The 14,909-nt window shown below is 42.6% G+C and overlaps 1 protein-coding gene across 2 annotated transcripts in view; it reads left to right on the forward strand.

The window, feature by feature from the left end:
* Window positions 1–14,909, forward strand: part of bbs9 (Bardet-Biedl syndrome 9) — a 290,122-nt gene that overhangs the window by 167,216 nt on the left and 107,997 nt on the right. For both annotated transcript variants that reach the window (XM_085803054.1, XM_085803055.1), the window contains one exon: window positions 7,983–8,165. In XM_085803054.1, coding sequence (XP_085659180.1) covers window positions 7,983–8,165 — 183 coding nt within the window. The remainder of the gene's footprint in view (window positions 1–7,982; window positions 8,166–14,909) is intronic.

Raw genomic sequence — 14,909 nt, forward strand, 5'->3', positions numbered from 1 at the left:
AATTCTGATTTGTCGGTCGTATCATGATATTTTTGTTTTGGAAACGGTTAAAGGGATAGTTCAACATTTTGGCAAATTGGCCCATTGCCATAATCCCTATAGTCATAGCAGTAGGTTTGTTACCTTTAATTGTCGGTGCAAGCTGTTTTTAGAACGGCGGAGCAGAGCCGTGAGCTGCTCAGAGCTACGCTACGGAGGCTCATGGGATTTCTTGGTTTCAAACTCATCAAACTCATCAAATACACAATCCAACAACTCCACAACGCTCTGGTGGACAAGTTGTGACCTGCACATTCACCACGCTATGAGATAATAACACAACGTTACCAGACAGAGTTGTTTTAGAGGGAAATACAGAGACTGCTTGATGAAAAACTGTCCCTGAAGGCAACGCGCATCAGCGGTTTTGCATGAATTTCCCTCTAAAACAACTCTGTCTGGTAACGTTGTGTTATTATCTCATAGCGTGGTGAATGTGCAGGTCACAACTTGTCCACCAGAGCGTTGTGGAGTTGTTGGATTGTGTATTTGATGAGTAACCTACTGCTATGACTATAGGGATTATGGCAATGGGCCAATTTGCCAAAATGTTGAACTATCCCTTTAAAGAGTGTGTGTAAGAGTGTGTAACTGTGTGTGTTAAATAAAGTTTCGACCTTACTGAGAGTCGTCTGGAGGTCAGGACCTCAGCAGCTTCAACTGCAGGTTGTTTAAGGTCACAGGCAGTTCACACAGCTCACTGCTACTGTGTGTGTGTGTGTGTGTGTGTGTGTGTGTGTGTGTGTGTGTGTGTGTGTGTGTGTGTGTGTGTGTGTGTGTGTGTGTCCAGATTCCTCTTTTATTGTGAAGGTCTATCAGTCTATATGTGTGTGTATAAATGTGTTTATGTGTGTGTGTCAGACCCATGTGCAAACCTGGGTTCACATATGTACATGTTCTTATATCACTGCTCCGTGTGTGTGTGTGTGTGTGTGTGTGTGTGTGTGTGTGTGTGTGTGTGTGTGTGTGTGTGTGTCCGGCCTAAATGTGTCTTTGTGTTCTCTCAGCTGGCATCAATCAGTGTGTGTGTGTGTGTGTGGAGTCGAGCTGCTGCCAACAATGAAGCCCTTCACTGGACCTGGAGCCTTTTATCAATACACACACACACTCACACACACTTTCAGAGACCCCGAGGGGAGGGTGGCGGGTGTGTGTGTATGTGTGTGTGTGTGTGTGTGTGTGTGTGTGTGTGTGTGTGTGTGTGTGTGTGTGTGTGTGTGTGTGTGTGTGTGTGTTGCATGAGAATATGTAGAATTCATATCCCAGGTTTCTCTGCAGCAGCTGTACGTTTCTATCTCTGTGAGGACCGGCTGCAGCTTCACATGGACAAACTTCTTCACTCTTAAATCTTTATTTGTCATTTACAAACTTTACAAACGTCTCATTGCATCTGGTGTAAATAACAAACATACAAACAATCTGAAGTTAAAAGTTCCTGATCAACCTGTAGATCAGGGGTCATCAACTATATTTGTTGAAGGGCCAGAATCTTTCTCAACATTCAAATAGGCCGAGATTGAAATTAAATTCACCTTTTTGCCTAATAATTTAGTTGTTTGTATTTTATTTTACCTGTAAGCTCATCATTTTCATTTATAGCTACACATCTTTGGTGTTTGGTGTGATATAAAAGGAAAAATCTTGACATCTTGACAGCTGGACTTTCAGATGCTCCCACATGCTGGAGCTTTACACTGCTGACTTGCCCTGCATGTGATTTTCAGCCTAAATATGAAATGAGGCTGACAATCGGTTCTGATGATACAAGTCAGTAGTCCTGACTGAGTAGTCAGTAGTGTTTCTCTTCTATAATACACATTCTACATCTCAGAGGGGACGTTTTTCCGCACACGGGTAGAGCTCAGTGGGAAACAGTAGGAGAGACACAGGCCGAGGGGGAACCGAGACACAACACAGGAGGGAGAAGCAGGTCCGTGCGTGCAGCTGTGCGCCACGGAGGACGTGCACAAAAAAACAACCGAGTGGCATTAAAGCAGAAGTAAGCTATATTTTTGTGTTAATATAAGTCTTAAATAGTTGTATCTTCCGACAGCAATCACTTATATAGAGTGTTTGGTCTGAAACACGGGTCTGTCAGTCACTCTGCTCTGCTCTGAGCCGAGGAGAAAACTTTTCTCGTATCCTACAGTTTTTATCCAATGAGGAGAGAGAACGGCATGCAGGGCTGTGTGTGCAGCCAAGGGACGCCGTGAATGTGGCGACGTAGGGACGAGGACCAATAGATCCATGACGAGGGCGGGGGCTGCTAACTCCGTTGGCTGACAAGACGTTATGGTGCGTTCAAGGCAGCCCGTAACTTGTGTTTTTCCGACCTGTGAAGTCGTACCAGTTCGATCTGGTACGAGTTCACGGGTCAGAAGTTACGAGTGGCCGTTATAGTGACTTTCACAGGTAAAACAGGTCGGAGAAACGCGAGTTGGGGGTTGCCTGAACGCTACAAAGTCGTAAGTCGTGACTTGAAGCCGTAACTTACGGTTTCAAAAGCCTGCCTGGAACGCAGCATTAGCCAAAACGACCTGATCGCTTACTTCTGCTTTAAACATGCGCCGCTTCTGCATCGTTTTTGGGTTGTGAGTGCGCATGATACGCATCTACACTGAATGGGTTTGAGTGCGCAAAAGACGCTACATCTGAACGGCCCCCCAAGGCAGCGGCTAACTATCCCTTTAAACCACTGAAGGTCCTCGTAAGTATAGAAGAAGAGAAACTAGAGCCAGAATGGCTGCGTCTGTGTCAGGAGTGTGTCTGTGTGTGTCTGTGTGTGTGTGGGTTACCTACAAAGGTGTGAGTGAGTGAGTGAGTGACATGGCACCCATAGGTGACCTCAGACGAGGCGGAGTGGGGAGGGGAGGGGGCGTCGCCATGGAAACAAGGCCGAGGTGACTCTTAGGTTTTAACTGTTGACGTCTCTGAGTCGAAGCTGCTTCTTAATGTTTGAAGTTTAGTGTTACACAAATCAAAACGGGCTTACTCTGGCAATTGAGGCTTAACCCCGACACACGCACACGCACACACACACACACACACACACACACACACAGACACACACACAGACACACACACTGCAGGGTCTCTCCCATCATCTCTTGTTTTCGCAGTATCGGATGGCGAGCGCTGAATCCATTTGTCAAACAAACTGCCGGCGTTCGTTCGTCGCTCGGTGCTGCAGATCACTCATTCATCTGAGCACACACTCGTCCATTAGTCCCAGATCTGCTTTCACCTCTTCTCCCTCTCTCTCTCTTTCTCTTTTTCTCTTTCTGTCTGTTCATCTCTCTCTCTCTGTCTTCTTTCCCGTCTCCTGTTTCCCTCCTCGTCTTCTTTGTCCGGCTTGTCCTTTCTTGTCGTTCTCCTCGTCGTCGTCGTCATTGCCATCCGTCTCGCTCTGTCGTCACACGTTCACGCCGCTAACCACTCATCCCTCTGTTGTTTTTGTAATGATGGAGGGATGAGGTCAGAGGTCACCTGGTCCTGCTGCCACACCTCCACTCATCATACATCCACTCACTTTAGCTGCTTCTTCATTTCAAAGAGAGGATTCACATCACAGTGTTTGGGCGGGAAAAAAAGAAAAAAAAACACGACGTAGCAGCAGGTTCTTGAACGTCTCACGGTTTCTAAGGAAGGAGCCGAGCAACGGTCCGGGAACAAGTCATTGTTTGAACTTTTGTTGCTTTCTGTCTCTCTCTTTTTTTTTTTTTACTTCAATTTTATTTTATTTTTCCGTTTCAGTACGAAGCGACGCTGTAATCACCCAGAACCATAAACTGGATATAAAAAAAAAGAAAAACAGATTGAAAATGGGATTTCCAGTGCAGTTTGTTCAGAACGACTCCAGGAAAAAAAAGGAATAAATAGATATATATGATGGTGATGAGAGTTTGAAGGACGAGGATTCACTTCCTCCTCTTTGGAAACACAAAAAGGAAAAAAATTCACCAGAGCCACAAGTAGAAAAACCTTTCTAAGCGTATCAAAACCTTTACAGATCAGAACAGTAGAGATGTGGATCATAACATATCATTTCTATAGATGCTAACCTACATTATAACGCATGTTGCTATGGTTACCAATCAGAGTCCATTCTTTCTGTTATTAGAAGCCAAACAAGAAGGCAAGGAGAACAGTTAAATATCGTGATGTTTCATTTTGTAATATTCAAAAGCACTGTATCGATTGTTTATTAAAGGGATAGTTCAACATTTTGGCAAATTGGCCCATTGCCATAATCCCTATAGTCATAGCAGTAGGTTCGTTACCTTTAATTGTCGGTGCAAGCTGTTTTTTAGAACGGCGGAGCAGAGCCGTGAGCTGCTCAGAGCTACGCTACGGAGGCTGATGGGATTTCTTGGTTTCCCTCATCATCAAACTCATCAAATACACAATCCAACAACTCCACAACGCTCTGGTGGACAAGTTGTGAGCTGCACATTCACCACGCTATGAGATAATAACACAACGTTACCAGACAGAGTTGTTTTAGAGGGAAATTCATGCGAAAACCGCTGTTTTTCGGCAAGCAGTCTCTGCATTTACCTCTAAAACAACTGTATCTAGACTTGTTCTCGCTCTTTTGGTAAAATCAGTTAATACTTTAAAGGACAATTCCAGGCGAATTCAACTCAGGGGTGTATTTTCCATATCATTTTAGGTCTAAAAGAATGAATCTGAAGATTTTCAGTTTAATCGCTCCTGTTTTGCGGTAGTTGCGTCTGTCCGTGCATCGCCACGGCAGCAATGAATGGGAGTGGATGTAAGTTCCGCTGTTTAGGCTGTTTCCAGCCCTCAAAGCCGCATTTTTTTCCCACAGACAGCGTCAGATGGAGACTCAAACATGCACCGAGAAGTTTATTTACTTCAAGCAAGCCGACATGTTTGTAAAACTAGATCTAATTCAAAGTCTCCCGGAGTCTCGCGCGAGACCCAGTTGCCGTGCTCGGTGTGTTCAGGTGCAGTGGGAAAAGCTACCGTTTGTGTCATAAACACAGGAATATCAACTCTTTACTTGCTTCAAGTAAAAAAAACTTCTCGGCGCATCTTTGAGTAGCCATCTGACGCTGTCTGTGGAAAAAAATGTACACTTCAAGCAAGTAAAGAGTTGATATTCCTGTGTTTATGACACAAGCGGTAGCTCCTACTGCGCCTGAATGCACCAGCACTGCAACTTCGGGCTCGCGCGAGACTCCGGGAGACTTTGAATTAGATCGACTTTTACAAACATGTCGGCTTGCTTGAAGTAAATAAACTTCTCGGTGCATGTTTGAGTCTCCATCTGATGCTGTCTGTGGAAAAAAAATGCGGCTTTGAGGGCTGGAAACAGCCTAAACAGCGGAACTTACATCCACTCCCATTCATTGCTGCCGTGGCGATGCACGGACAGACGCAACTACCGCAAAACAGGAGCGATTAAACTGAAAATCTTCAGATTCATTCTTTTAGACCTAAAATGATATGAAAATACACCCCTGAGTTGAATTCGCCTGGAATTGTCCTTTAACCCTATGCTGCGTTCATGGACTGTCTGTACAACCAAGTGCTCAGTTAAGACCTGAAACACTGAAACTTAAGCGAACAACTTTTAGTTTCTGAAACTCAACGTTGCTGAATCCGTTTTAGTTTAAAGGACTTTGTGTTCATGTCTCAATGTAAAAGTTGGAAATCACAAAGTCAAATCATCCAGTTAAACCTTCTACAGATCGATTTGTTTTGTTTTTTTTCCAGAGTTTTGTTATAATTGATAGAAAATATGGAGAAATGATTAAATAAAGTCCATAAAGTCACATTTCTAAAGGCAGAAAGTAGAAACATAACAACATGAAACCGCTGCGACAGAGATGAATCTCTCCTCTCTTCGCTCTCTGTTTGTCCTTCTCATGCCACTTTAACTGGAACCTCTAATTCCAAAGTGTAAAGACAGAAATAACCGGTTGGAGCTGGAGGTGTGAGGTCTCGCTCTGCGTAACAGCCGTGTTGAACCTCGTCGCTCTCCAGTGAAAACAAGCCGGTGGTGAGTTCAGGGCTCATCTAAAAATGAGAGTAAATCAGACGCCCTGCGCTGACTGTGACGCTGACGCTAATGAAGGAGCTGCAGAGCTGCCGACGCTCGTAAAACTGTTTACACAGGTTGTGCAGAAAGAAAAAAAAAAAAAAAAGAAGTTGCTCCCAGTCCAAAAACATCCCAGAAACCAAAAAAAAAAAAAAAAAGAAGTCAATGATTCATGATCTCTGCTGCTTTTCCCAATATTTAGTTTGTAATATTTGAATAATTAATGTCTCATTCATGCGATAAACGGCGACGTGTTGTGTTTTTTTAAGTAATTAATTTTCTGGCCTCCGTCACACTTCATTTACCAAGTAGAAAATCAATTTTACAGAGTTGTTGCCGCTGCTGCTGCTGCTGCTGAGAGTTGTGTTTGTTTTTTTAATAAAGTTTTTAGATTTCATATTTTCTTAAAGACACCTGAAGCAGCACCAGATGTTTGGTTTCAATAGAAAACAAACTAGGTACTTTATTCTGTTTGGTTTAATCTTATTTATTAAATTTTTATTTATTTATTTAATGAACCCTTGTAGATGTTATTTATGGCAACTGAGATGAAATGCATTGTTAAAAAAATGCAATATATGTTCCTTTTGAGAGACTTTATAAGTATTTTAATATGTACAATAAAGTTTTGTGGAAAAAAATAAAGCAAACAAGGTACTTTATTCTATTTGTTTTAACCTTATTTATTCTTTTACTTTTTTCTTTTTTAATGAAGCCTTGTAGATTTTATTTATGGTAATTGAGATGAAATGTATTGTTAAAAACAATACAATATGTTCCTTTTGAGCAACTTTGATATATACAATAAAGTTTTGTGGGGGAAAAAAGAAAACAAGGTACTTTATTCTATTTGTTTTAATCTTATCTATTCTTTTTTTTAATGAAGCCTTGTAGATTGCATTTATGGTAATTGAGATGAAATGTATTGTTAAAAAAATGCAATTTATGTTCCTTTTGAGAGAGTATTTTGATATGTACAATAAAGTTTTGTGGGGGAAAAAACAGGGTACTTTATTCTATTTGTTTTAATCTTTTTTTTCTGTTTTATTTATTTTATGAAGCCTTGTAGATTTTATTTATGGTAATTGAGATAAATGCAATTTATGTTCCTTTTGAGAGACTTTGTAAGTATTTTGATATGCACAACAAAGTTTTGTGGGAAAAAAAGAAGAAAACAAACATATTTTACCATGTTTGTTGTATCACGCTTATTGTGTCTGCATACAGATTAATAAATAATATATAAATAAAACAAAGGAAACAGGAAACACTGACGCTTTAACTCAGGTTCTGCTGTCACCGGACCGTCAGATGATGCGTTCACTGACCCCCCTCCTCTCCCCTCCTGGTCACACAACCGCACAGGATAAAACCCGGCTAGAGAGGGTAGTGCGCCGAGCTTCCATGATCATCGGTTGCAGTAGACTTCCCTCACTTACATCACTTTACTCAACTAGACTCATCAGAAAGGCCAATAAAATGATAGCAGATCACTCTCACCCAGCGCACTCCCTCTTTAATCTCCTCCCATCAGGCAGGAGATATAGAAGTATCAAATGTAGAACATCTCGTTTTAGAGACAGCACCACCTACCTCCAAGCCATCAGACATTTGAATTTGCACTGATCACTTTGCACTTTCTCCTCGCACTGGCACTTATGCTGAATGTGACGCTGCTGGGTATCGTCCTCCCCGTACAGTACATGCATTGTACGGCATTGTGTGTATTATTTATTATGGTGTATGTGGTGGGAGTACTGTATTGTTTTTCTGTGAGAGCAAAAACCAAGACACATTCCTATCAACTTGATTTTACTTGTTGACATGGCAATAAACTCTTTGAATGTTGAATGTTGAATGTTGAATCTCCCTGCAGGTGATGGCGCTGGCCGAGGCGGCGGAGGAGAACCGGGCGCTGCTGGAGGAGGCGTTTGTGCGTCTGCGCAGCGCCTCACACCTGCTGGTGCTGCTGCTGTCGCTGTGGCAGGGACTGACCCCGGATCAGACGGCCATCCTGGAGGCCACGCTGCTGCCGCTGCTGCAGGACACGCCGCAGCTGGTACGCACACACACACACACATATACACACATACAGACACACACATATACACACACACACACATATACACACACACACATACACACATATACACACACACACACATATACACACACACACATACACACATATACACACACACAGAGGAGGCCATTAACATGTCAGTGTCCGTCCATCCGTCTGCAGCTCACTCAGTAAACACAGTCGCAGCTTAAACACACACTCCGAAAAACTTTTAAAATACATTAAGTACTTCTGGTCCCCGAGGAATTTACACACACACACACACACACACACACACACACACACACATACTTAGACACACTCACACACACACTCTCTGCCACTCAACACTCACCCGTCAGCTCTGTGCAAAGACTGAATTCTGTGGTACCTGTTTATGATTTAAAGGGGAACTGCAGTTATTTTTTACAATCTGGACCTTATTTCTAGCATAAAATACGATCATTTACTCACCCAGATAACTTTGGTGTCATTACAAGTCGTTCCGATGAAATTATCTCCAGCCGAGAGCCGCATAATCAATAATAATATATCCGTATAATGTGAGTCTACAGGGCAGCAGAATGCAGCCTCTAAATAACACATTATCTGCAGAGAAACTCCTTCATTTCACCAATATTTAGTTCTGATAGGCTAGTGCTATTCCCCTCTGAGTCCGGGGTTAGCTGTTATCAACATCCGGGGTCTGTAGGTTGACCTACTGACCTCTGACCTGGATGATGTCATCTCCGACCGCTGCCCGGCTCATTCTGATAATAATCATTCCACTTCGGCATTCGGGTCCATTTTTATCTCAACCAGCCGGAGCTTTAGTGAGTCCAGGTTGCGGAGAGGAAGCCTGTGGAAGCTGAACTTCATCCAGCTGCTCATTTTGTTCTGACAAGTCGGAAACAGCAGAAATGGACCATAGTTTTTATTTTTATTTTTTATTCATTTCGGACATGTTAGTTAAATCAGACTTCATCACACATAATCTCAGTTTAAGTAATACAGCAACATGGCCGAAAGGGAAAGCGGAAGAAGCAAAAGCTTATCCAGTCCTGTCCCCGGTACCCTCAGAATACATTCTCTTCATCAAGATTTTTCCAACATAACATGTTACAACAACAGATAGTAGTACAGAGCTGCAGTCCAGTTCCAGACAGTCAAAACAGATCACATGTGTGTCTGTACACGTGTCCATATTGGTCCATCTTAAGTGAACAACAGCCTCGTCTTGTTGTCTGGCAGGTCTCAGTCCTGTATTCGTGTGGTCCAACAGCATAGATCGATTGCAGTGATTTGATTGATTGGCTGAGATAGTGTGGACGCCCGTTCTTGCCGCTTTTCTTTTATTCATCCCTCTCCACTGGGGTTGCGGCCGATTTTATCTTGGCTATGTCATCCCGAGCTGTGGTTATGACCATAGCATTAGCAGTAGCAACAAGATCAGAGATGCATCATCCAGGTCAGAGGTCAGTAGGTCAACCTACAGACCCCGGATGTTGATAACAGCTAACCCCGGACTCAGAGGGGAATAGCACTAGCCTATCAGAACTAAATATTGGTGAAATGAAGGAGTTTCTCTGCAGATAATGTGTTATTTAGAGGCTGCATTCTGCTGCCCTGTAGACTCACATTATACGGATATACGCGGCTCTCGGCTGGAGCTCATTTCATCACAACCACTTGTAATGACACCAAAGTTATCTGGGGGAGGAAATGATCGGATTTTATGCTAGAAATAAGGTCCAGATTGTAAAAAACGGAAATTATCCTTTAAGTATTAAACCTGTGTGTGTATATATGTGTGTGTTTGTGTGTGTTTGTGTGTGTGTATATATATATATACAGTGTGTGTGTGTACACCTTAGGGGTCAAGGTCACAATAACATGGATGGGTGACATATTGCTCTATAATCAGCCTCTGACTCAGAGTGTGAGGTTGTGTGTGTGTGTGTGTGTGCAGTGTGTGTTTGTATGCGTGTGTGTGTAGGTAGTTGTGTATATTTGTATATGTGTTTATTGTGTGTGTGTGCAGAGACTCTGATGATGTGTACCTGTGTGTGTGTGTGTGTGTGTGTTAGTTTTTCCATAGCTCTGATCAATCCCCTGAACCTCTCATTACCACTAAGTCTATTTCCAGCCTCCTCTGACGGCCCCACACACACACACACACACACACACACCCACATACACACACACACACAAACATCTGTGTGTTCATAAACAGCCGAACATAAAACATCTCCTACAGCACACACACACACACGCACACACACATACACACACAGAGCAGACAGAAATAGGTGGACAGGGTCAGTTGATGAGCCTCAGGGGACGGTGTGCGGAGAGTGTGTGTGTGTGTGTGTGTGTGTGTGTGTGTGTGTGTTATTGTATGTGGGATTAATGGCATTAAGTGAATTAGCAGTAATCAGGGTCACGTCCACCACATTAAGACAAACAGGTGGAGCGAGGAGCTATTTCCAGACGACACACACACACACACACACACACACACACACACACACACTCTGACCACCGCTCTGTTTCATGCAGGTTTATCACACTTTTTATTTCTCCGTGTCTTCAGGAAGTCTCTCCGTCCGTCCCGTTCTCATGGAGACGATATCTCAGTTTCACCTCGATGCAAATTAAATGAATTTAGCACCAGAGCTCAGGGATGAACAAACTGACCAGATCTTAGGGGTCAAAGGTCACAGCTGCGGCCTTGTGGATGTAACATCTTAGAACAGGGGTCCCCAAACTTTTTTCGGGTTTTGAAGCTCTGGAAGCTTTTGGTGTGAACGCACAGTTACTCTTACTCAAGTAAATATCTCGATGGCTACTTTTTACTTTTACTTGAGTAATATTATTCTAAAGTAACAATACTCTTACTTGAGTAAAATGTTTGGCTACTCTACCCACCTCTGGTATTTGGATAATTAGTTCATTTGGTTGTCGTACGTATGATGTTTTTTTGACTTTGACTTTTTGGCACTGAGAGGCTACCGTAGGAGGTTACGTGCGTTCACCTGAATATTAAAGGGATAGTAGCATTTTTTTTAAAGTGGGGTTGTATGATCTACAAATGACCCCTAAGTACTTTAATTGCAGTAGAAGACTCTCTGCACTCCTCCCGTTAGCAACGCCAGCCCATAATAGCCCTGCCCAGAGATTTACAACATACAGTGTTGTGAACAGACCCAAAGAAACGGCCTATTTTCACGGCCTAAAAGAGGTTTTACCTGAAAAAAAAAACACAGTTCCATTGTACATTGTCCATTGATCATACAACAAAAAATGCTATTATCCCTTTAAAGCAGTTGTCTGGTCTCTTCCCTGAACGTTAACGGGAGCTCCACTATGTTTTTTTAAAGTATATATTTTTTGGCTTTTCATGCCTTTATTCGATAGGACAGTTGAGAGTGTGACAGGAAATGGGAGGCAGAGATGGGGGGAATGACATGCAGGATAGGGCCGTCCGACGCGGGACTCGAACCGGGGCCGCCTGCAGCGAGGACTACAGCCTCAACACATGGGGCGGGTGCTCTACCAACTGAGCTAAACTCCGCCCCTGGAGCTCCACTATGTTGATCAGAGGAGTAGATTTGGCCTTAAGACTCACCGTCGAGGGAGGTTTTGTGTTTGTCTCACATGGAGAAAGATGCGGGGGAAGAAGACAAGACAACACTGATTCAATAACAGAGAGTCGCCACGGTTACGCCAGTTGTTTAAAACAAGACGAGACAAACGCTGTCGACCTTTTTCTGCCTCGCTGTTTGTTATTAAAGGTCAAATCAGAACCCAATGAGCATCACAAGATACTTATCATTATTTCCAACATGTGCCGCACACACACACACACACACATGACGGCTCCTCCTGTCAACCTGCAGACCGTCCTGGTTCAAAGGTCAAAGGTCAAAGGTCAAAGGTCAAGGTCGTCACGGCGGCTCTGTGACCACAACATCCAACGACGAAACTTGTTTGTTTTCTGCCAAATCTGACGATGTTTCATCAAGAATGAGACAGAAAACGCTTCTTCAGCCAAACTCAAACTGCAACTGTAAAACCTCTAAAAGTCATAAAACAGAGTCGGTGGAGGAGTTACAGGTAAAATAACCCTCGACCTAAAAAAAAAAAAGTCTGTACGATCCAGCGGCCACAGAGGAACATCTGTGCTTCATAAAGCAAAAAAAAGAAGAAAAGAAAAAAAGACAAATTAAAATATGTAACAGTAAACCAGACAACCTGAGGCCTCATGTCGTCTGTCGCATTAACTCAGATTATGTGATTATGCGGAGAGACGTTCAAAATGTCCGACTGCCAATCAGAAGACGAGGTGAAGGCTCAAGACGGCAGACGTCAGAGATATGAAGAGGAGGAGGAGGAGGAGGAGGAGGAGGAGGAGGAGGAACCAGAGGAAATGCATCTGTGTGGTGTCTAACGAAACGTCTCATTTAGCTGCAACCAAGCAGAACACCGCCGCATTCCTCTTTTTTCTCCTCCTCCACTTTCTCCTTCCTTTTGCTTTCTCCTCTCCTCCTCCTCCTCCTCCTCCTCCTCCTCTGCTTGTCTTGTCTGCATCTCCCTCACTTCCTCTCTTCTTTCATCACATCACATATCCTTCCATCTTTATCTTCCTCATCATGTCTCGTATTAAGTTTCTGTTTTGGTGCTTCTCTCTCTCTCTCTCTTCTCCTTCAACCATCCATCCCTCTCTTCTCGTCTCACCCTTACTGTACACTGCAAAAACTCAAAAATCTTACCAAGAATATTTGTCTTATTTCTAGTCAAAACAAATCTCATTATACTTAAAATAAGACTCATCACATTTAAAAAGTAGCTTGTTTTTAGACACTTTTTACTTCTTTCAAGCAGATTTTCACTTGAAATAAGTAGAAAAATCTGATAGTGGAGCAAGTTTTTCTTTCTTATTACAAGCACAAAAAACTTGCTTTCACTGATGGCAGATTTTTCTACTTATTTCAAGTGAAAATTAGTTTGAAACAAGTGAAAATGATCTAAAAACAAGTTAATTTTTAGGTGATGAGTCTTATTTTAAGTGGAAAGAGTTTAGTTTTGACTAGAAATGAGTAATCTTGACAAGAAATAAGACAAATATTCTTGAAAAGATTTTGAGTTTTTGCAGTGTACTATTTATATCTTTTGTCTTTTCCTCCATCTCTTCCTCACCTTCATCTCCTCCCTCCTTTATCTTCCTGACTCTTATTTTTTTTACCCTCTCCCTTGTCCCTTGTTCCTCTCTCCTCTCTCCTCTCTCCCTCCGTCCTTTGTCTGGTTTTCCATCTGTCACTCAGCTCTCGTAGCTGCAGAGTTGCTGACGCTGTTCGTCTGCCTGCTATTCTTGCGTGACCCCCACATTCTCCCGCCCTTTGTTTACTTTACCAGAATCCATCATGCAGCCGAACAGCGCTGCCTCGCTCCACTCAGCGCTTCCTGAGGCTCTTAACCAAAAAATGTCTACAGTATATAGCAACTGGAAATGTTTCTTTAGGCCTGCGCCTCGATCTGCACGGCTATTTCCAGTGCAGTAAAGAACATTTTTAGAAAAGCTGTTCTCTCTCTCTGCAGCTCCAGAGATCCAGTCCTGTGGTTCTCTCTGACATAAAGACCCATTGAAGAGAAGGATTAGATGTTTTCATTATTGTGTTGAACCAGGTGTCGTGTTGTTCCTATAACTTGAACCTCAGCTGAATAAAGACTAAAGCGTCCAGTCCACGGCCGCCGCCTCCTCCTACCTCCTTCTTTTGATTTGGCTTCAACCGGCCAAGTCTGGGGCCGGGACCGTTTTAGACTCGGAAATTGATAATTATACGTCTATGGAAAATATTCTTACATATATTTTAACTGTGGTGTAGCAAGAATATGGCTGCATATACAGTATATCTATATATATACATGTGTGTGTGTGTGTGTGTGTATGCAGCCTTACTAATCAATTAGACCCTCAACATTTGTTTATGATTCAGCTCAGTGAAGCGTCGGCTCGATGATGCACATGAACACACTCCTGCAGTGAAACAGGCTGTTGGCTTTTGTTTTCATAACATCGTCACAGTCTTTTTGTCTTGGGAAGCTTCTGCATGCTCTTTCTGTAAAATTTATATTTCTGTAAAAGCCACGATCCACTGGGCTTCCACTTGGTCTTGTTTCTCTTTTTATTTATCTGTGTCCCTTGTGTTGATATTGCGGTTCTCACTTTTACAGATTTGTGATAATTAAAGGGAGATTAGGTTAGGTTTTTGCCTCACCACAGTCTGTTGGGACTAATTTATCGACGTTTTGACACCAGTGTCCTGTTTGAAGTGTTGAGAAGCTTTAAAGATACTGTAGGTGTGTAGGACCGGTTGTCCTTTACGGCCTCAAAAAGTGTGTTTGGACTTGGATACAACTTCTGGATTATTGTTTCTGACTGAGAATTGTGTGGGTAGATAATGCATTTTTCTTCCATTTGGACCTTTAACGTTAACATGAGAATTCACATTTAAAAACAGTTTGATTTTGGGATGTTGTCTTTGCTTTGAAAGCCTTGAAAAAATGAAAAGGCACTGTTGCATCCAATCAAATCCATTGAAAACTCCACTTTATAATTCACTTTTCTATCTGTATCGACCACTTCCAGCTCTTTACAACACTTACCATTGACTTTAGGGGCAATTTGGAGCTCAGTGTTTTGCCTCAAAGACATTTCAATATGTAAAGTTCAGGAGCTGC

Source organism: Trachurus japonicus, chromosome 16, assembly GCF_045865225.1.
Source record: "Trachurus japonicus isolate A0001 chromosome 16, Traja_1.0".
Lineage (NCBI taxonomy): Eukaryota > Metazoa > Chordata > Actinopteri > Carangiformes > Carangidae > Trachurus > Trachurus japonicus.